The sequence below is a fragment of the Primulina eburnea genome, chromosome 16 (genome assembly GCF_022965805.1).
Source record: "Primulina eburnea isolate SZY01 chromosome 16, ASM2296580v1, whole genome shotgun sequence".
Lineage (NCBI taxonomy): Eukaryota > Viridiplantae > Streptophyta > Magnoliopsida > Lamiales > Gesneriaceae > Primulina > Primulina eburnea.
This window is the reverse complement of record NC_133116.1, coordinates 26,314,752-26,339,182: the sequence shown is the minus strand read 5'-3', so window position 1 is coordinate 26,339,182 and position 24,431 is coordinate 26,314,752. Positions and strand designations below refer to the sequence as shown.

Sequence of the window (24,431 nt, the reverse complement as noted above, 5' to 3'; positions counted from 1 at the left end):
TTTACAATTTTAGTAGATATACGGAATTGGATACGTGTCGATAGCGATAATTCACCCGGATGAAAGCTAGTGGACTCCATAGAACGTAATGCAATCTTGAACTGTTAAATAATTGAGGATACTTGATTACTGCATGTTTATGATTAGTATTAATATAGCTCGATAGAGTATTTTAATTAGTCTAGGGAATTCCGTCGAATGCACGATTAAAAGTCGAGTGTAATTATTTAAACACGAGTGGTAGGTGAACTGAAAATTCCCAACATATTCGTTTATCATTTGATTTTAATCCAAATTAATCATTGCTTTCTTTGAAACGTTTTCTTTGCATTTTAATTAATTTAGTTATTTGATATACAGTAGTTTAATCATCAACTCATTCTATCGTTGCTAAAGAGTTTTACTTGAAAATAAAAATATTGTAACACAGTCCTTGTGGATCGATACTCGTATTCACTTACGTTTATTATAACTTGACTATCGTGCACTTGTGATATTTAAATCGAGCTTTCAATTATAAAATAAATTTTGGGACTATTCACTGTGCAAGTTTTACTCGATCAACCCACTCATTGTAGGTCTTGAGTTTCTCTGCTGCAAATTCATTGATTTATTTCCAGATGAGAGATCAATGTGCGTTTGAATCGCATTAGTTGGTTTGGGTTCTTCTTGCATCTTCCCTTTGCCCTTGAAATCAGTTAGAACATGGGGAATGCTCAACCATGTTGTTGTTGCATCAATTTTCTCTCTGATCACTATTCCCTTAGGTCTGGCAGGAAGTAAGTGTAGCCAGTAATAGTGATTAGTAGATCCTTAACTCCAGCAAGCTTCTTCTTGTCACCAAATTCAGTGACTTTCTTCTTTGGCAAGATGGCAGATAGTGGCAACTGATTCTCAGTTGAAGGTTCAGTCGGGATAGCTTTCAGTGGGACAACCTTAATTGGCTGTTCAGCTCCTGACTGCATCAATCGATCAGTTGGGATGGTTCAAACTGCAGCAGTAGGCTTGGTCTTCAAAGTCCGTGGCTTCTCCACAACTTTGAGAGAATGAGTCCTCTCATAATCATTTTCGCTGACAATCAGCTTGCGCTTGATTGTCTTCTTTTGAGCCTCCTTCCTTGCTTTCTTGACTGATTTGGGAGCTCATTCCATCCCAATTTCCTTCTTTACCTGAATGAACTGCTCAAGTGACATGTCCAATTTCTGCTTAGGTGGCTGGACAAACTTGGCATTAAAAAGTTTTTTTTTAGATGACTTCTCCGAATCATCAGTCATCATTCCTTTAATCTTCAGCACATGGCTGAGTTGCACCGCAAAGCCCTTTGACTACTTTAAGGACTGAATCATATTCCTCAGAATTTTTAAGATGATGTTCCTCCAGTTCATCTTCTTTGCTGCCATGATTGCAGTCATAGATTGAAACTTCTCTAGAGTGAGGGCAGCAAATGATCCTGTCTTTGCCAAGAGGCCCTTGGCTACAATATCAGCCAACAGTTGAACCTCTGGCTTCAGTTCCTTCTTAGGATCAGACACTTTGATCATCTGACCAGCAGCAGAGAGGGTAGTTTGCATTTCCTCAATATCAGATGCCTTCACCTCAGAAATATTTGTTAGCCCATCAGCAGGAAATTGGCAGAGATTGCAGAAGAACTCCTCCTCAATGATCAGCAACTGACCATTTACTGTCGACGCTATATCGCCTTCTTGATTGACATAGCCGGTGGCGTAGAGTTCTTGAACTTCTTTAACATAAATATCTTGGGAATATAATCCCAGAAATTGCTTCAAACTGGCTGCTTCCAGTTTCAGAAAGACATTCTTGACTCCATCGTCCTTTACAGTGAAGACTGAGTCGAAATCGATTTCCATGGCATTCATGAGGTGAGCTGGGATCTAGTTTGCCATTTGATTGAAGTGAATCTGCGAGAAAAATTATGTTGAGGATAGAGTTTTGCTCTGAATGCTTGAATGTGTGCGTAGGAAGATGAACTGAATTGAAGCGGGGTATTGTACTTATGTATGTGACTGTTCAAATTATTGGACACGTGTCAGTCCAGGAAAATTTGAATTTAAAAACGTGTACGTGTGTACTATTTTAAATGGTGCAAGTGGGGTCCACGTTTTAAAACACTATCCATCATTTAATGCGAAAACTGACAGTCACGTCACTTGATTTGGAATAAAATACGATTAATTAGTTAACTTATATGAGATAATTAGTTAAATTAGCAGCTGAATGATCAGTTGTGAGACTGAATCATTTCAGATCGAGAAAGGCGTGAGAGAAATGAGAGGAAATATATTTTTTATTTTCTTTTCGATCGTGCGACTTATCGGTTTATTCAATCGACGAACCGACTTCATTTCTGGGATCGTTGACACGAGGTCTTAGATTTGAGGTATAAATTTTATATTTTTGGTGAAGTTTGAAAGTCGTCGATTTTTGGAATAAATCCGATAAATTGTTACATAATACATAAATTTAAGATTGTTGAATAATGTATGATTTTAACGAAGAAGAGATGATTATAGTGATGTTATTTTGAATTATTCTCAATTTATTATAATTAGAGAATTTTAATTGATGGATTGAAATTGAAGAATTATTTATCGGTTATATATGCGATAGAATAACTGACGAGAAACTATGTTTTGAAGTCGGAATGGAATTATGCGATGATATGAATTTGATATGAATTTTCGAGGTTTCAAAAGATATTTGAAACTTATACTATTGAATTTGAATGATATTGTTGATTGAAATGAATGTGTTATTGATGTAGATAGTTTTCTATATTGAAATCTTAAAGCTACATCAATTGGAAACGAAGGATTGAGGTATGTTGCGACCGGGTAACATACGACAGATATCTGTATGATATGATATATGTTTGATTGATTGGATTGAGAATATGTGTCTATATTCCTTATGTGATGACTTGATGTGACATACATGACATTGTGATTGGAATATCGATGTATAAAATAAATATTTTGTTAACACACATCGCTTGATACATACATCGATACATGACATGCACGTTGAGCTATGATCCTTGGATACCCTGATATGATTTGATTTTATTTTGGGGTTTGTGAACACAATGCTATGTTTGGTATTATATGACCCTTAAAACATAGACATTAATGGCCCCGATGATTGATTGAGATTTGGGATTTGACGACGCTTTGTCGACGTTATCATACGAGTATCCCTGATTGAGGCCGGTGTGCCAGCTCGAGCATTGATTTGATAGCTATTCGATTGATTCTGACATGTGCTCAGTGGATTGCATTTGAACTGATACCTCCACGACATACATGCATTGCATATAATATATCATTGTTTAGATATCTGTGGTATATATGATGGTTGTTCCATACGGAGCTTTGCTCACCTCCAAGGGGGGCTGTTGTTGTCTTTGTGTGTGGACAAAGGCAGGTACTCCAGGATGTCAGGAGGCCGGAGAGGGTACTTCTGGAGGGAGTCATGGTTGATTTGAGGTTTCGTGGTCTTTCTTAGTATATAAGTATATGTATCTATATACCGGGGTATGTCCCGAGGATATGAGTTTGTTTGTATGTATTTGATTTGGATTATGTGTGGGTTTGGTTTATATTGTGACGTGTTGAGACGAGACTATATTATATACTATTTTTAGTATTATAATTACAGTTGACACGTGTTGGGCTCATTGTAAAGAAAATTTTAAACTCGTTTTCCTCTGTAATTAATTAAACGCTAATCAGATTTCATTGTAATAACGATTAGGAGTTAAGGGCCCCACATTGTTTGGTATCAGAGCATAGCTGGGAATGCTCGATTGAGTCTTGTGTAAACTTGAATAGGCACAAATGAATTGTGAGTATGTGTTTGATTTGTTTGTATTACTTGCTCCTACTTGATTTAGTTTGAGTAAGTTATTGATGAGATTGATGATATGAGATATTGATTTGTGATATTCATCTTTTGATTTGTAGATGGATCCCACGAATGAAACTGCGAGTAGCAGTACTGAGAGGATAGTTGGACAATTTGAAGTATTGTCCATGGATTTAGTGATGGCTCGATTCCAGGATTTGAAACCACCGAAGTTCTTGGGTACTGAGAGTGCAGAAAGAGTTGAGGCCTGGTTGAAGGATATCGAGCATCTGTTTAATATTGTTGAATATTCCAAGGCTCGGAGACTGAAACTTGCTCTCTATCAGTTGAAATACTGAGCAAAATCTTGGTGGGAAGCCGCTGAGATTGGACTGAAAGAGGCCGGGATTGAAATCACATGGGAAGTCTTCAAGGCCCAGTTTTTGGAGCAGTATTCCCCTCCATCTTATTATACTGCCCAAGAGAATGAATTCAATAGTCTGCAGCAAGGGACGATGACTGTTGCAGAATATGCTTCGAAATTTTCTACGTTGTTGAAGTATGCACCTCACGTAGCTGCAAATGCAAAAGCGAAATATAACAGGTTTGTGAATGGATTGAATCTGCTATATATACTTTTGTCATTTCTGGTTTGCCTACGAGCTACGCCGAGGCCGTTGAACGAGCAAAGGCAGCCGAAACTGGACTAAGGCGAGGAGGTTCTCAGTATACCCCTCCACCTCCAGTGTCAGCTCAGCAGCCTACATTGCGTCCGAGAGGCATGAAGTTCAAGAAGACTGGTTCTGCTTCTTCGAGTTCTGGTGGATCCCAGCGAGGGAGTCCCGTGATTGCTCCTTATTGTAGTCATTGTGGAGGCAAACATACTATTGAGCAGTGTCGAGGTATGTTTGGTACTTGTTATCAATGTGGACAGGAAGGTCATTTCTCTCGAGTTTGTCCGAACAGGGGTACGACTTAGTCCCAACCCCAGCCAGGATTTAGAGGTGGCTCTAGTATGATAAGACCTGCTGTTCTTGTTCCCTCTTTTTAGCAGTCGAATGTTCCAAGATATCGAGGACCGAGTGGTCAGAGTACCCAAGTCTCTCCTCAAGTGAGAGTGTATGCCATGACCGAATATCAGGCGAAAGAAGCTCCTGGTGGTGTGATTGCAGGTATTTGCATGCTTTGTGATTATCCTGCACATGTTTTATTTGATACAGAAGCATCTCACTCATTCATATCTCATGCATTTGTTGCATCGCATGATATTATGTGTACCCCATTGTATGATACCTTGTCCATAGCCACGCCAGCAGGAAAGATTATTCTGTCTGAGAAAGTTTTGCATAACTGTGTATTGATCTATGAGGATAATGTGATATTCCTGAATTTGATTGTCCTCCCAATGCACGACTTTGATTGTATTGTTGGCATGGATATCTTGACGACAAATCGAGCTACTGTTGATTGTTTTCATGGAGTGGTTCGATTTCGACCTGTTGATGGACCCAAGTGGAATTTTTATGGCAAAGGTTCCCAAGCCAAATTTCCATTGGTTTCCTCTTTGGAAATGTCTCGACTTTTGATTAGCGGAGATGAGGGTTATCTTATCTACGCTATTGATGTATCTAAGAAAGAGCCTTCTTTATCTGATATTCCTGTTGCGAAAGAATTCCCGAATGTATTTCCCCGATGAGATTCCTGACTTTCCTCCTCATCGAGAAGTTGAGTTTAGTATTGATCTTAAACCGGGGACTGCGCCTATATCTAAAGCTCCTTATTGCATGGCACCTCTGAAATTGTAAGAATTAAAAGAACAATTACAGGATATTCTCGATAAGAGATATATTCGACCGAGTGTATCACCTTGGAGAGATCCAGTTTTATTTGTTCGAAAGAAAGATGGTACTATGCGAATGTGTATCGATTATATGCATTTGAATCGGGCTAATGTGAAAAAAAGTACCTACTTCCTCGTATTGATGACTTATTTTATCAGCTTCAGGGTACTTCTGTATACTCTAAGATTGATCTTCGTTCTGGTTATCATCAAGTACGAGTTCGAGGCGAAGATGTGTCTAAAACTGCTTTTCGTGCTAGGTATGGCCACTATGAGTTCTTGGTTATGTCTTTCGGTCTCACGAATGCTCCTGCTGTATTTATGGATCTAATGAATCGTGTCTTTCAAGATTATCTTGACCGATTCGTTATTGTATTTATTGATGATATTCTTGTCTATTCGAAATCAAAAAAGGAGCATGCTGAACATCTGAGACTTGTACTTCAAACTGTTCGCAATGGCCATTTATATGCTAAATTATCCAAATGCGATTTCTGGATGGATCGAGTAGTATTTTTGAGCCATGTTATTTCGAAACATGGAATATCTGTTGATCCTGCGAAGGTTGAAGCTGTATTGAATTGACCGAGACCTACGAATATTCCTGAGATTCGTAGCTTCATGGGTTTGGCTGGTTATTATCGTCGTTTTATTGAAGGATTTTCGAAAATAGCTAAACCTATTACCCAACTGACACAGAAGAATCAGCGATTCATTTGGTCAGATGAATGTGAAGCTATTTTTCTTGAATTGAAGACGAGATTGACCACAGTACCTGTGCTTACTATTCCCTCAGGTACCGAAGGATTTGTAGTGTGTACAGATGCGTTTGGTCAAGGTTTGGGCTGTGTTTTGATACAACATGGCAAAGTGGTTGCTTATGCGTCTCGTCAATTGAAATCTCATGAAACACATTATCCGGTTCATGATCTTGAATTGTCCGCCATTGTATTTGCTCTGAAGATTTGGCGCCATTACTTGTATGGAGAAAAGTTTGTTATCTATTCAGATCATAAAAGTCTGAAATATCTCTTTTCTCAATCTGATTTGAATATGAGGCAACGCAGGTGGATGGATCTCCTGAAGAATTTTGATTGTGAGATTCAGTATCACCCTGGATCGGTGAATGTTACTGCGGATGCCCTTAGTCTTAAGGTGCATGATTCTGTCTTAGCTTCTGTTTGTGTCGCCAAGGTACATGAGGATATATGTACTTCTGGTTGGACTTTTCACTCGAATTGGAATTCTATCACTGTCTCAGCATTGCAAATTGAGCCAAACTTGATATCAAAGATACGAAAGGCCCAACGAAGCGATGCTCAGTTCCAAAAGTCGAAAGAACTTGTATCTGCAATACATCAGTCTGGGTTTCAGATTTCTTCTGATGGTTCTTTACGACTTAATGGTCGACTGGTAGTTCCTGATGATTCTGATTTGAAATATGCCCTTCTTCGAGAAGCATATTGTAGCAAATACAGTATTCACCCTGGAGGTCGAAAGATGTATTTGACATTGAGACCTCAATTTTGGTGGAGACGTATGAAGGACATTGCTGAGTTTATTTCGAAATGCTTGGTCTGCCAGCAAGTAAAAGCCGAGAGAATGAAACCCGGAGGTTTACTTCATAGTCTTGAAATCCCGAAATGGAATTGGGAGCATATTGCTATGGATTTTGTGACTCATCTATCTCGTTCGCCCAAAGGATGTGATGCTATTTGTGTTATTATTGATCGCCTTTCGAAATTTGCATATTTCATTCCATATGATCGGACTTATCCTTATAAAAGAATGGATCGTTTATACATTGAGAATATAGTGAGACTGCACAGTGTGCCAGTCTCAATTGTATCTTATCGTGATCCCAGGTTTGTTTCTAAATTCTGGTGTAGTTTTCAGGAAGCGATGGGTACGCGTTTGGCTATGAGTACTGCTTATCATCCTCAAATTGATGGCCAAACCGAGCGTACGATTCAAACATTGGAAGATATGTTACGTGCTGTTGTGATGGACTTTAGAATGAGATGGCAAGATGCCTTACCATTGGTTGAATTTTCTTATAATACTAGCTTTCAAACGAGTATTGGTATGGCACCGTTTGAAGGTCTATATGGGAGACGATGTAGATCACCATTATTCTGGGATGAAATTGGTGAGAGACAAATGACTGGACCTGAAATGATACATGAAATGAATGATAAGGTTCAGTTAATTCGACAGCGGATGAAAGCTGCACAGGATCGTCAAACTAGTTATGCGAATAAATGAAGACGACCCTTGGAATTCCAGAAAGGTGACAAAGTGTTTTTGAAAATATCTCCCTTCAGAGGCACTGTTCGATTTGGCATCCGAGGGAAATTATCTTCTCGATATGTTGGTCCATACGAGATCCCTGATCGAGTTGGGGATCTTGCTTATCGGTTGGCATTACCACCAGCTTTATCTGCCATTCATGATGTATTTCATGTTTCTATGTTGAGAAAGTATGAACCCGATCCATCACATGTACTTGCACCTGATGAGGTTGAACTTGATCCTTTATCTTTCCTATGTTGAACAACCTGTTTGCATTATCGATCGGAAGGAGAAAGTATTGCGTAATAAATCGATTCCGCTAGTTCGAGTACAATGGACACGACAAGGTATGGAGGAGTCGACGTGGAATTGGAAAGCAAGATGCGAGAATCATATCCACACTTGTTTGATTATATTCCACCAGTTCCATTATATTCAATGTATAATGATCCATTTACTGATTTTAGTTTTGATATGTACTATAACTGGTGAAATATTATATGTTTGTCAATGTTATGTATATAGAGATGTTTGAGATTTCGAGGACGAAATCTTTTAAGTTGGGGAGAAATTTGAGACCCCGAGAATAAAATAACTTTGATGGCATTTTGGTAAATAAGTTGAAAAATATTCAATTTATTTTGATGGCATTTTCGTAAATAATTTGAAAATAATGAATTAAATTTAAGGAATAAATATGACATATCTTGGTCATATGAAGTCCAAATGATTTGAAATATGGATTTAACGTAGAAAACTCAAAGATAGAGAAGTTTCATGTTTTGAGTTTTGAAAAATTTGATCGTTTGACTTGTCCAAAAGGATGACCGGTGTTAAAATGTTAAATATTATATATTATATTATATTATTTTATTAATATAATATAATATTTAAAAAAATGTAAAAAAATAAAGAAAAATGTTGAGACGGTGGATTCATTTCATTTAATGAAATGACTCTCACTCATCTCCTCCAGATCGAGAAAGGCGTGAGAGAAATGAGAGAAAATACATTTTTTATTTTCTTTTCGATCGTGCGATTTATCGGTTTATTCAATCGACGAACCGACTTCAGTTCTGGGATCGTTGACACAAGGTCTTCGATTTGAGGTATAGATTTTATATTTTTGGTGAAGCTTGAAATTCGTCGATTTTTGGAATAAATCCGATAAATTGTTAAATAATACAGAAATTAAAGATTGTTGAATAGTGTATTATTTTAACGAAGAAGATATGATTATAGTGATGTTATTTTGAATTATTCTCAATTTATTATAATTAGATAATTTTAATCGTTGGATTGAAATTGAAGAATTATTTGTCGGTTATATATGCAATAGAATAATTGACGAGAAACTAAGTTTTGAAGTCGGAATAGAATTATGCGATGATTTGAATTTGATATGAATTTTCGAAGTTTCAAAAGATATTTGAAACTTATATTATTGAATTTGAATGATATTGTTGATTGAAATGAATGTGTTATTGATGTAGATAGAGTTTCTATATTGAAATCTTAAAGCTACATCAATTGGAAACGAAGGATTGAGGTATGTTGCGACCGGGTAATATACGACAAGTATCTGTATGATATGATATATGTTTGATTGATTGGATTGAGAATATGTGTCTATATGCCTTATGTGATGACTTGATGTGGCATACATGACATTGTGATTGGAATATCGATGTATAAAATAAATATTTTGTTAACACACATCGCTTGATGCATACATCGATACATGACATGCACGTTGAGCTATGATCCTTGGATACCCTAATATGATTTGATTTGATTCTGGGGTTTGTGAACACAATGCTATGTTTGGTATTATATGACCCTTAAAACATAGACATTAGTGGCCCCGATGATTGATTGAGATTTGGGATTTTATGACGCTTTGTCGACGTTATCATACGAGTATCCCTGATTGAGGCCGGTGTGCCAGCTCGAGCATTGATTTGATAGCGATTCGATTGATTCTGACATGTGCTCAGTGGATGGGCATTTGAACTTATACCTCCACGACATACATGCATTGCATATCATATATCATTGTTTAGATATATGTGGTATATATGATGGTTGTTCCATACGGAGCTTTGCTCACCTCCAAGGGGGGATGTTGTTGTCTTTGTGTGTGGACAATGACAGGTACTCCAGGATATCAGGAGGCCGGAGAGGGTACTTCTGGAGGGAGTCATGGTTGATTTGAGGTTTCGTGGTCTTTCCCAGTATATATGTATATGTATCTATATACCGGGGTATGTCCCGAGGATATGAGTTTGTTTGTATGTATTTGATTTGGATTATGTGTGGGTTTGGTTTATATTGTGACGTGTGTAGACGAGACTATATTATATACTATTTTTAGTATTATAATTACAGTTGACACGTTTTGGGCTCATTGTAAAGAAAATTTTAAACTCGTTTTCCGCTGTAATTAATTAAACCCTAATCAGATTTCATTGTAATAACGATTATGAGTTAAGGACCCCACATATATGATTTTCTTCTTCATTATCATCCTCCAAACCGATCTCTGTAAATCGATCTACTAGCTCAACTGGATCAGTTGGTTTATCAGTTAGTACAGTTTCATCAAAAATAACATGGATAGATTCTTCAACATTTAAAGAATTTTTATTGAAGACTCTATATGCTTTGTTAACTGAAGAATATCCAAGAAATATTCCCTCTCTAGATTTAGCATCAAAGGCTTTTAAATTTGTTTTACAATTATCAAGAATAAAACATCTGCAGCCAAATTTCTTGAAATAAGAAACCACACTTTTTCTTCAATGTCAGATCTCATATGGTGTTTACACATATGATTCTTGTTAATCATTGATTTGTTCTGAGTATAACACACAATATTTACTCTCTTCCCAAAAACTTTGAGAAATACCAGAATCAGCAAACATTGTTCTAGCAGCTTCTTTAAGGGTCCGATTCCTTCTCTCAGCTATACCATTTTGCTGAGGGGTTCTCGCTGCTGAGAGCTCATGCTTGATTACAGTATTTTCTAGAAAAGTTGAAAGATTTTGATTGATGAATTTAGTCCCTCTGTCAGACCTTCACTACAAGAAAACTGGTTTTTTGCGGCATGACATTAACGGCGTGCATTTTAAAGCACGCCTTTAACGGCGTGCATTTAGTACGCTGTAAACAAAAATATTTACGGCGCACAATGCATGCCGTGAATATTAGCAATAAAATTACTACTTTACAATTGAGGAGGCGCCAAATCCCCAAATAATCGCGCCTCTCTTTTTTTTTCCGATCAAAACCCTCATCTTCCTCTATTTTTCCCATCGTTCCTGCATATTCAATCTTTTTCTCTTTTTCCCATCGTTCATCGCCAAATCCTCAATCGTCGTCCCTACAGGAGTGCTTGTTTATGTAATACGGGTGTTCTTGTTCATGGGTGTGCTTGTTCATGGGTGTCCTTGTAATACGAGTGTATTTTCTGATTTTGTAATCGTCGTGACTCTGCACTTAACAACTTCTCTCACTTGCCATTGACTATGCATTTAACAACTTCACTCGTATCTCTCTTTTATACCTCAGCACATTCTTCTCGAGCTCTTCCTGGTATGGGTTCTTAAAATATGTCTCAATTTCTCTTCTGTTGGTTGTATTTGTGTGTAAGATTGTTCCTCGTTCCAACTTTTGTGTGATTTTTGGACTGGGTTTTGCGATTGGCTTGCGTGGCGCCCGGTTTAGGAATTCATAATTATTCCCTTACTAAGTGCCACATTTTTTTTTTCAATCTTTCTTTATTGAACTTATATTTTTATTTTATCATTATCATTATTCGAAGGATATTGTAGGTAAAAATTTAAATATAATTTAAAGATTATCTACAAATATTACATTCTTATTTCAAATATGTACAATTATTTTACAGCGGAAGTTTAACATTCATTTACAAACAGATCATCCCAACTTTCAAATGCTCTTATTTCAGCTTAAGTTATTTTCCTCTTGTTCCAATTCGGGAGTTCCTGTGTCTGGAAATTACAATAGACGAAAAGAAACAGAGGGTTAAGTCTTTGAGGACTTAGTGAGTTTAAATTAGTATATGGATTTTAAATAACACTTTATCATAATTATGCATGAAATAATAGGCGTAACAATTTAGATATTATGAATGATATGCAATGAAATAATAGATAAATGAAAATTCCATAAATTAACATTGGTGGCTCTAATTGAGCACTTTTTACGAGCTGGATGAACCATTCTCCGGACCAAAATATTCGGTGCGCGTTGTTCATATGAACCATATACCCGGGAATTTTGACCCGTTGTTCATTGGACTCATTTTCCGGGCCAAAGCCACGTTGTCCAGTGAACTCAATTTCCGGACCGAAATCCGTTGTCCATGACTCCATTCATTAATGATATATCAATCCATTCATAAATATGCAAGAAAATATATCAGTAATTAAAATGAACTGTGGATGATATTTGAACATCAAATAAATGCTATTGCAATTTCCAGGCCAAATACCAAAGGTTTTAATAGAAGAATGAATAGTAATTTCCTCACCTGATAACTTACAGTTTAGGCTTGATTAATAATCCGAGTTGCTGGAGCAAGTCCTAAAAATATATTATGAATGATATTTATATGTTAGAGTTTTTAAGTAACTAGCTGATCATTTTCAGATTATTTTTTCTTCAAAATTTAACCCGGTTGATTTTACTTAAGTTTCCAAAATTCATATTAATTAGAAAATATACCCAAACATTACGAAAGTTGGCCAAAAAGTCGGAAATATCATCAGGAACGTTCGGCCGTCGGAAAATCACTGATCCGGCAGCGCGTGCAGTACACGCGCCGACGGTGCCGGCTTGTGAGTGGCCTTCCGGCAGTCACGCGCGGCGGATTTTTTTTTTCCAGCATATGTAACTTTTGAATATCTTTAATTCTTCCGTTGAAAGTTTTGTCAAATTCCTACCCGATCAACACTAGATTTAAATATCGCCGTATGGTTAACTAAGGTACTCGGCATTCCGAAAATGTTAGTTCCGGCAATATTTTGGGCGACGGACGGTATGTACCTCATCTATGCAACAAGAGGTACAACTTTTATATTCAAGCCGGCCTCTAATTTGGTGTGTAGCTATAAGAAAATTGAACGAAAAGTACCTATCTTGAATAAGGGATTCCGTCGCCGTTTTGCGAACTATCTTTGTTTGATTTTTTCTGGTTTTTGAGCGATCCTTTTGCATCACCTCCAGTGCTATATTTCTTTATGATATGAGGTGAATAGTTGGTGATTTATCGGGATTTTTCGGAAAGGGTATAGCTTTTTCCTTCTATTTTTTTCTCTCTTTTCCCTTCCTTCCTCCTTCCTCTTCCGTTTCCTTCTCTCTCTCGGTTTGTTTATTTTGTTGGTTTGTGAATTGAAGAGGTGCAGTATATATAGCCGTAATCATGCTTATCCTTTTTTTATTATTATTATTATTATTATTATTATTATATTTTATTTATTTATTTATTTATTAAATGAAAAAAATCTCATGTTTATCCAAACTTAATATTATTATATTCATGTATCTAATTATTGAACCTAATTATCTTATATTGAACTTAATAATTATTGTAATTAATTACTTAACACATATATTGAGCTTAATTATAATATTTTATTATATTTTGTTATATTTTGGGTATTTGATCTTGGAATGAGAACCTCATAGTGCTTGATGAATTTTTAAGTGTATTGTGATGTATTTTAATATATTTCTAGATGCTTTGAACAAATAAAATTTGTACCGAAAAATAATGTGATAAAATTTTAAAAGTGAAAATAATAAAATTTATACTAATAAAAATACATTTATGTACCTTTGTTTTTAGAGTGTCACAGCTTGTGTATTAATGTGATTCTGACGGTATTCTGTATTTTAGGATTATAGTGGTCATATTTTTCTGAATGAATTTGATTAATGATTCGATCCTTTGCGAATCATCATTTTTTTATCGAACCAAGTTGTGTGAATTTGCATATAAGAGTTCAGAGGACATAAAAGAGTAATTGGGTGGAGAGTTGACATGATCTGCCTCAAGTAAAAAATATTTCATAGACAGCCCAATCATGAAAACTTTTGTTTAATATTGCAGGAATCAATGTCACCTTCTTCCGTAGCTTTCTTTCCCTGTTTTTTCAACTTGTTCTTCCCTTTAGCTGATTCTAGCTTGATTGATTTATGGGGTTTCTTTTGTACATCATCACGCCCCCTAATTCCTGAAGCAAACTGAGAGTTAGTTATGTTTTTGTTTATTGATTTTCTGTTCTTCTTCATATCTTCGTTCTTATGTGTCACTTCTTTAGTCTCCTTTTGAACATGGCACATTTCATTAGAATCTAATTATTTGGGAATGTTGATGCCCATGACTGATTATTTGTTCTTTGGAATCTCATGCAATTTATGAGCGAAAGAGGTGGTGAATATTACATATTCACCGAAAACAGATAGACATCTCTTGTTTTCATTCACACCAAAGCTGAGACGCAGGTTGGATCCGACTATAATCAACACCGAGTGCATTATTTCGGAATCATCCTCTCAACCTTAACAAAGGTAGATTTTCTTATTAGTTCTGTTAAGTTTGTGTATGCTGGTCAATAGGACTCAACAGGCAGATTATCTCATTTCCCATTTTACAGAAGCTCCACGTTATAAGATTATTAGATCAAATCCTGTATATTGTTGTTACCAATTTTGTAGAAAATAGAAGAGAAGTTCGTAGTTTTCTCATCCTGTTCTAAAGATGGGTTTGCGGAAACCAAGTTTTTCGTGTTTTTCATGCTATGTTACTGAAAGATTTCGAATTTTTAAAGCTCAAAGTATAAATTTTGTGAATTGGATCTGAGAAAGTAGTAGTTTTAGAGAAAATTAAAATAATTGGGTTCAAAATCAAAGAAAATAGAGTGAGTGTCCAGGTTCATGAACATTTAGATGCTTAAAGAAGCAAACAAGAAACCTTGCATGTGTCTTTGGCCTAACATGTCACTTCAAATTTGGGGGTGCAATAAGAATGCAACGGATGCCAACAAAACAATTACATCACTGGATATTAAGTTTTCAATAATTAATTACGTTTTTAGAATTTCGAATTATGTTTAGTTAACCGATTACATGGCAACTCATACAATTAATAATTAGTTAATAATATATATGTCTAAACATATAAGTTAATTGGCTAAATTCGATCATATAATTTGGTAAGGAAAAGTGAATTAAAAATTTGTGAATTTTTAAAATAAGACATATAGTGCATATTTTTTATATAATTTTTATTTATTTGAATTAAATCTACATTAACAGTTTTGTGGCTAGTTTTTAATATTTATGGCAGAAGTTTAGATTATATTTTTATTCATTTTCTCATTTTATTTATGAAGTAATGAAAATTATTTGAAGTCATATATTAATTTGAATGTTAAGGTTTGGGTCATTTACGAAATGGATAAAGAATGGATTCATTTGCCTTCAAGACTTGTACCCAGTATGAAGAAAGGGTTCAAAAATTTCTTGCACAAGCAAAGGACTACGCCAAAACACGTGACATACTATTATGTCCTTGCATACGTTGTAAAAACAAGAATTATATGACATTTGACAAAGTGTATGAGCACTTAATATTCAAGGGGTTCGATCCTTCTTACACGATTTGGTTCTTCCATGGTGAAACTGATACCTCACCATTTGAAGGTGAAGGTAGTTTAGGAGGAGTTCAAGAAACGGATGATGAAAGTAGAGAGTCATTTCACTTATATAGGGATGCATTTGTTTCAGATGAAGAGGTTGGACACACTACGTCTGACACAAGAGATTATGAGTTTACTGATTTATTAGAAGATGCAGAAACTCCTCTTTTCCCTGGATGTACGAATTATACAAAGTTGTCAGCATCTGTCACATTATACTATTACAAGTCTACCAATGGTCACACTGACAGTAGTTTCAATGAGCTCCTTAAGATCTTAGGTGACATGCTTCCATAAAAAACCACACATCCACAAAGTGTTTACTCGATGAAAAAGTTGTTGAAACCATTTGATTTAGGATATGAGAAGATTCATGCTTGCCCCAACGATTGTTGTCTATTTAGAAAGGAGCTCAATGAATTAGACTCATGTCCAAAGTGTGGTTCCTCAAGATGGAAGGTGGACAAAGTTACCTTCAAAGTTCGTAAAGGAGTTCCTGAAAAGGTACTAAGATATTTTCCTATGATACCAAGATTTAAAAGGATGTTTAAATCAGAAGAAATGGCTGAAGATTTGATTTGGCACTCCAATCACAAAAGTCAAGATCATATGATGCGTCATCCAGTTGATTCAGTAGCTTGGGATACAATAAATCACAAGTGGTCTGCTTTTGCATCAGATCCTAGAAATATTCGTCTTGGTCTTGCAACAGATAGATTCAACTTTTTTGGTGACCTTAGTTTCAGATATAGTTGTTTGCCGGTTATCTTGGTCAATGACAATCTTCCTCCATTGAAGTGCATGTCTAAAGAAAATCTTATGTTAACATTACTGATACCAGGTCCAAAGCAACCGGGAAATGATATAGATGTGTATTTGGAACCTCTTGTGGAAGATTTGAAAGAGTTGTGGGACATAGGTGTTGAGGCATTTGATGCATTTAGCAAGTCAATGTTCAATCTGAAGGCTATCTTGATGTGGACAATCAATGATTTTCCAGCTTATGGAAACCTAGCTGGATGTGCCATAAAAGGAAAATTTGTTTGCCCAATATGTGGTGAAGACGTATGTTCTATGTGGCTTAAGTACAGTAGAAAGTTTTCATACTTAGGCCACCGAAGATTTCTTGCTCCTAATCATCCATTTCGTGAGAAAAAAAAGTGGTTTAATGGGAAAAAAGAGAGAAAAGGAAAACAAAGGCATTTGACTGGTTTAGAAATTCTCAATGCGGTAAAAGTCATTGAAAATGACTGGGGGGAAAACAAAGAGTCGGAATATCAATAATGCAAAGAGAAAGAGAAAGACGCATGATAGTTCAAAAAATGTACAAAAATCAGATCAAATGTTGAAGAAGAAGTCAATTTTTTTCAGTTTGCCATACTGGAGTGTAAGTTATTTTGCAGTATATTCATCAAGTTTTATAAATTTGTTTTTTTGTTCATAAATTTTTATGAATCATGAACTAGTACTATGAAACGTGTTAATTGTTACGTGCAGGGAATGCTGCTACGTCATAACTTAGATGTGATGCATGTTGAAAAGAATGTCTGCGAAAATATCATAGGCACATTGTTAAACGTGAAGAAAAAATCAAAAGATGGTGTGAATGCTCGCAAAGATTTGATGCACTTAAACATTAGAAAAGAATTACATCCACAAGAGAAAGGGGAAAATATGTATCACTTGCCTGCTGCACCTTACACATTGTCTAAAAAAGAGATGAATGTATTTTTCTCTAGATTGAAGAAAATAAAGTTACCCGATGGCTATAGCTCAAATATTGGTAACTGTGTTTCTTTAGAAGATCATAAGCTTATTGGGCTGAAATCTCATGATTGCCATGTTCTAATGCAAAAATTGCTATCAGTAGCATTGAGAAGTCTCTTTTACCTAAAGGTCCACGTAGTACTCTATTTCTATTGTGTACATTTTACAATGAATTATGTCAAAGAATGTTAGACAGGAACCGTTTAAAACAACTCGAGGAGAATATTGCTGAAATTCTATACTTGTTGGAAAGGTACTTTCCACCTGCTTTCTTCACTATCTTCTTTCATTTGACAATTCATTTAGCAAGAGAGGCTCGCTTGTGTGGGCCTGTCCAATTCCGTTGGATGTATCCATTTGAAAGGTAATAGATATTAATTTATTTTTAGACCAATATTATGTTATACAAATAATTTAAATTTGCTACAAACACTAGTTTTTGCTCTAGATTGAAGAAAATAAAGTTACCCGATGGCTATAGCTCAAATATTGGTAACTGTATTTCTTTAGAAGATCATAAGCTTATTGGGCTGAAATCTCATGATTGTCATGTTCTAATAATGCAAAAATTGCTATCAGTAGCATTGAGAAGTCTTTTTTACCTAAAGGTCCACGTAGTACTCTATTTCTATTGCATTTTACAATGAATTATGTCAAAGAGTGTTAGACAGGAACCGTTAAGAACAACTCGAGGAGAATATTGCTGAAATTCTATACTTGTTGGAAAGGTACTTTCCACCCGCTTTCTTCACTATCTTCTTTCATTTGTCAATTCATTTAGCAAGAGAGGCTCGCTTGTGTGGGCCTGTCCAATTCCGTTGGATGTATCCATTTGAAAGGTAATAGATATTAATTTATTTTCAGACCAATATTATGTTATACAAATAATTTAAATTTGCTACAAACACTAGTTTCATATGAAATTTGTTTTCTTCTTTAGATTTATGAAAACACTTAAAGAGTATGTGAAGAACCGAGCAAGGCCAGAGGGTTGAATAGCTGAGTGTTACCTTGCAGAAGAACGAATGCGATTTTGTAGTGCCTATATAGAAAAATCGGCTGGTATTGGTATCCGTTCTAATCGCAATCAGGATTTGGAGAATGGATTAGTGGAAGGTCGCCCAATTTCTCAAGGAAAAGAAAAAATTTTAGAGGACCATGTGTTGCAAGCTGCACATCGATATGTGTTGTTCAATACTGCTGAAATTGAGCCTTACTTACAGTGAGTATAGTTAATTACATATCATATTAGCCTTTGTCTATTACATAATTCATATATTCTAATAATCACCCTTTAATTATTATAAATAGGATGCACATTGAGGAGCTGAAACAAATAGATCGTCGTTTCCTAATTAATGAAACATTGTTACAAAAGCGACATATGGAAACATTTGCTCAATGGCTATCAAAACATGTTTGTGATAACTCATCAGACAGAATTCAATGGCTAGCACATGGTCCAAGAAAACATGTCATATCTTATATTGGTTATATTATAAATGGATATCGATTCCACACAATTGATGTTGAAAGGTCGACACAAGATAGTGGTGTTTAGATCGAAGCAGATACTGTTTTTCAGTCTAGTGCGAATGATTATTCACATACTATTGGAAGAGTATTATACTATGGAGTTATACAAGATATTGTTTTACTAGACTAATATTCTTTCAAAGTTCATGTTTTTAGGTGTGATTGGGCAAATCATGAAACTGGAATCAAAATGGAAGATGGTTTTACACTGGTCAACTTACACCAAGGTCTAAGAACTTTTGAAGGCGATCCTTTCATTTTAGAATCAAAAGAAAAACAAGTACTCTATTCTAGAGACAATGACGAATCAAACTGGTATGTGTTGCTGAAAGAGCCACCTCAGGGTATGCATAACATGAATTTGCTTGAAGAGGAAGCCTATACATCATCCACACCTCTTGATGTGTCCACACTTGAGATTAACATCACTGAAAAAGAACCGTATTCAAGAAATGAGTGCGAGGGAATTGACGTGACTGATCCGTGATTGAAATTTTCGGTTGTAGAGTTTGTAGTTAATTTAAAAGGTTTCATTACACTTTATTTACTGATGCAATATATTTGTCTGTATTCTTTTTATTTTCAACGAATTATCATGTTATATTACATGTTTGACTATATCTTCATATACAACATTAAAAAATGAGCAGATTGGGCCAATAACGCAGCAAGGTATCTGTAGGTGAAGTACAGGTGATATTTTATTATTTGTAGATTTTGGTTTATTTTAATTTTAACGAAGTCTCAATTTTACATGATAATATCTCTTTATGCTATTTTATAGGAAAATATAGCTAATAAGCTATCGAGAGTGGACTCCAACACTCCACCTAATTCATCAGAATATTTGCGTGATAAAGAGCTAGTTGATGACGCAAAAACTAATAAGAAAAAAGGACGAGGTCCATCAAAGTTTAATTTGGTTAGTGGCCAACAACAGCCCAAAGATCTGGAACGTAATGAGTTTGGACAGGCAATTGGAGATAATTCGGTCTAGTACGCCACTTATCTAGGTTGCATGGTAAAAGAATTTGTGCCATATACATTAGATCGATGGAATGACTTAGACGAGGAAATGAAGAATAAGATGTGGTGTTGTCTTCAGGTAATACTTATCACTGTTTTTTTATTCCTATTTTATTACAAAATGTACAAATATTTTTATGCTTGTTAATGTGTAGTTGAACTATAAAGTTGAGCAGTGGGAGAAACATTCAATCTTTAAAAAGTTAGGTAAATTGTGGCGTGATAGAAAGTCCAAACTCCAAATACTTATACGAGAAGTTGATGATGGTCGAGTGGCTTCACGAGATCTTTGTCTTTTGAAGCCCGAATTTATGGATCAAAACCAATGGGACTTGTTTGTAAAAAAGACACGATCATCACCATTTCAAGTAAGTATCATTTCATTGTTGTGGATATTTTAAATGTTTGATACATGCATATAATTGTTATTATTTTTGGGGGTTGTTGTTCGGCAAAATCGTTAAAAAATGAGATTCTTGGTGTTATGTTGTAGAGATTCTGTTGTTGTGGATCGTTGTTGAACACGTTTAAACATGCCATAAAATAACACTAGCTAGAAGTTAACGCGAACTTGAGGGGGTTTTTTTTCTTGTTATGTTGGTCTATTCTTGAACTTCACATGCAATGTGATAAGCCTCTATGTACAGAAAATAACACTCTTTCTAGTGCATGTATTAATTATATAATAATACATATATATATATATATATATATATATATATATATATATATATATATATATATATATATATACACACACACACAAACACATATTGGGAGGCTTTCTGGCTCATATAATGTTAATTATTTTAATCAAAAACAGACCAAAAATAAAAATAAGGGCCTTAATTTTTCATTTATACCCATTATGTGATATTCATGCATTGGATCAAGTCTTTAATTTTTAGCAATCATGTGACTAATCAATTATATATGAATATATTATATATTTTTTATTTTCAGGAAAAAAGTGAAAAATTTAAGGCAATGAGGGGAAAGCAAATACACAACCACACAATGAGCAGGAGAGGTTATGCCTGTTTGGCTCACATTATGATAATTATTATTATTTGAAAAACATTATGAAAAGTTCTTCTCAAAGTTTTTTTTTATTTTTAATTGTAATGATACATTTTTTGAATTATGTTCCTAATGAATTTTTCATATATTTCTATATGCCTCTTACTCAAGGAGAAAACAAGTTCTGCTAATATACCAATTACAAGAACAAAAGTATGGGTGGAAAGCCATAAGAAGAAAAATGGACAACCTAGTGGTGAAGTTGTTGGAGAAAAAATGGTAATAAAATTATTTCTGTAAAAAAAAATGGTCAACTTAAATTAATTATTTTCTCAAAAATTATTTGTTTGTTATTTGCAGCAAGAAATAGAAGAATGTGCACCTGAATCTCAAATCACTACTAGCATAGCTGAGGATGCAAATAGCCTTGTATTTGGGAAGGAAATTCGAGGTAGAGTGCGTGAAATGGGTTTTGGAGTTACACCTTCAAAAGTTGGATCATCTTTGCAACAAAATGGAACTATTAAACAACTTCAAAGTATGATGCACAACCTTCAACAAGAAGTGCAACAAATGAGGTCCATTGTTTTCCAAAATATGAGGCAACGAAATGAGCAAGAACATGTTAGTAATTAAACAACAATAGATAAAATAATTTGTATTGATGCTGTTGAGAATTTTTGTTTAGCGACCTATGATTTGTCTTGATCATTTTTTTGTTTTATTTTTGGGAAGAAAAATGGTATAAGTTTCACTAGTTTTATTTAGTTTACTTTGTAGCTTTAATGTATTTTTATTTTGCACTTGAATTTTTATGTTTAATTTGGTTGATGTGGTCATAATAATTTGTATATTGGCTTCCTTACTAAATAATGAAATTATAATGAAGCTTCTTACATTGGAGATTTGTTGTTTGAGATAAAAAAAAATTTATATTGGCTTCCTTACCATATTTCCTAGCTGAATTTATTTGGATGATGTATAATTTCACCATAAGAACTCATACCTATGGACTAAAATATATTAAATGATATATTGTCTAGCTGATTAAACTTTTTTTTGTATAATTAAATATTGAAAGTCACTTATAAGAAACATTTGATTGTATTTGAGAAAACAACATTCGATTGGTGCACCTCTTGTGATTTCAGAGTATTTTTAATTTAGTTATGTGTTTTTATGGTCATTTTTAGATTGTTAGATTATAAAAATGAAAGTAAAATGAGTAATAATAGGACTAATGGATGTGGAAGAAGCTTCATTATATTTTCATTATTTAGCAAAGAAGCCAATATACAAATTATTTGGAAGAGCTTCTTCCGCACAATATATTTTATAGTGACCTCACAATAGAAGTAATCTAATGATGCTTCTTACATTGGAGATTTGTTGTTTGACATATTTTTTGCTTTATCTCAATATGTAGGTTGGTAGTGGTGGTAGCATTGGGATTGAGAATGATATTGGTAGTGCCTGTGATATCAATCGTCTCAAAAAAAGTGGTACTGTTGATAATGTGAACCAACATCAAGTTGCATCTCGGGTATCTATCTTAAAAGTTTGTGTTATCTAAACCACATTTGTTAAAAAAATAGATATGACATAATTAACACTTTGTATTGTTTATATGCAGTCAAATGTAAAGAATGTGAGTCATGGAGATATCCCTGAAAATACTAAATGTAAGTTGCTTCATTGGTGTGGTGATGGAGTTGTTGCTAAAGGTCGAATTGCACCCACAGATCCAACGGTAAAAGTGCATCACGTTCCTCTTGGTGGATATTGTTGGGAAGTTTGGGTCGATAGAGTTCTTGTGGAGCAGGTAGACTTAATTCGACCGAATTCTGAAATGATTTTTCTGGATGATGCAGTTGGAAGCACAATAGCATGGTTTTCTAAATTTATCGTTTTCTGTGACTGATACAGATCCTATGGTTCTAAGGTTAGAGACATTGTTGCATCAAACCATTATATTACTGAGTATTTTGTTTAGTTTATCAAGTTTTTTGTCTTATTGGATAAAGGAAAATTGACATTAATTACTTAGCTTTTATGTTATCTTATTATTTTGCTTTAATTCCGGTGATCGGTTGGATGTGGTATGATAAATCATTTGAGTTTCGATATTATTGTTTAAATTTTGGTTCATAATAATATAAATAACGTTAATGTGTTGCACGTTGCTGATAAACCAAATCTACAACGTACAATAATATATCAATTACAGCTTGCATTGCACCCTACAAACATATCACTACACATGCTGCGTGTTGTCAATAGCTCACCTTATCAACAGCATATTGCGCATGCCATGGTTACTTTAACCGCAGCGTGCAGTACACGCGGCCAATGAATCATCAACAGCATATTTCGCACGCCATGGATACTTTTAACCGCAGCGTGCATTGGTCAACATATCAACAGCATGTTTTGCGCACGCCATGGATACTTTTAACCATAGCATGCATTGCACGCTGCCAATTGGTCAACATATCAACAGCATGTTTTGCACGACGTTGAAACTTTTAACCATAGCGTGCGGGGCATGCTGCCGAAAGATAACTATCAATAGCACACTCCGCACACCGTTATTAGAGTAAACCGCAGCGTAAACCGCACGCTGCCACTAGTTTCAAACTTAAGACGGCTTTCAACTTTACAGCGTGCGTCGCAGCGTGCAATGCATGCCGCGGATATCTTTCCGCGGCGCATATTGCACACCGTGAAAACCCACTTTTCTTGTAGTGCTTATTCGATCAATCCCAACTGATTTTTCATTTAAAAGTCTTTTGAAGAGCTTAATCAGTTGTGAAGCAGTTTGGTCTTTTGATTTGAGAAAAATTACCCAAGTAAATCTTGAGAAATCATCTACAACCATCAAGGTGTATTTCATTTCCCCTAAGCTCATGACTGGTGTATGACAAAATAGATCCATATGTAACAGTTCTAAGCATCGGGAAGAAGATTTACAACACTTGTTCTTAAAATAAGATCTTGCTTGTTTTCCAAACTGACATGCTGAGCAAATTTTGTCTTTTGAAAAATCTATTTTGGGCAAACCAGTTACAAGATCGTGGTTACTCAGATATGCAATAGATTTAAATTTTAAGTGGTTCAATCTCTTATGCCATAACCAATGTTCGGAAAATTTGGAAGCAATGAAACAGACTGGTGCATAAGGTTGTTCAGTCCAACTGACTTTGTAAGTATTACCACAACGATTCCAATTAGAATGACCTCATCAGTTGAGTCTCTAACTGAACATTGAGTCTCTAACTGAACATGTGTGTCTGTCAAATTGAACTGAGAAATTGTTGTCGCATAACTGACTGATGCTTATCAAGTTATACTTCAAATTCTCA

At 35.1% G+C, this 24,431-nt stretch overlaps 1 protein-coding gene across 18 annotated transcripts; it reads left to right on the top strand.

Moving 5' to 3' along the window:
• The first annotated feature begins 11,239 nt into the window (after nucleotides 1-11,239).
• On the top strand, nucleotides 11,240-23,065 carry LOC140816986 (uncharacterized). 18 transcript variants are annotated; one of them, XM_073176514.1, is made up of 10 exons: nucleotides 11,240-11,587; nucleotides 18,428-18,709; nucleotides 19,180-19,716; nucleotides 19,808-20,128; nucleotides 20,205-20,417; nucleotides 21,013-21,079; nucleotides 21,241-21,348; nucleotides 21,430-21,693; nucleotides 22,496-22,612; nucleotides 22,703-23,065. In XM_073176514.1, exons 7-10 carry the CDS (start codon nucleotides 21,346-21,348, stop codon nucleotides 22,988-22,990), a joined length of 672 nt encoding a protein of 223 aa, XP_073032615.1. In that variant the 5' UTR covers nucleotides 11,240-11,587; nucleotides 18,428-18,709; nucleotides 19,180-19,716; nucleotides 19,808-20,128; nucleotides 20,205-20,417; nucleotides 21,013-21,079; nucleotides 21,241-21,345; the 3' UTR covers nucleotides 22,991-23,065. The 18 variants fall into 18 exon arrangements, 15 of the variants coding, with proteins under 15 accessions (XP_073032615.1, XP_073032616.1, XP_073032622.1 ...); XM_073176512.1 differs by lacking the exon at nucleotides 11,240-11,587 and adding an exon at nucleotides 14,083-14,590; XM_073176513.1 differs by lacking the exon at nucleotides 11,240-11,587 and adding an exon at nucleotides 18,177-18,326.
• The last annotated feature ends 1,366 nt before the right edge of the window (nucleotides 23,066-24,431 follow it).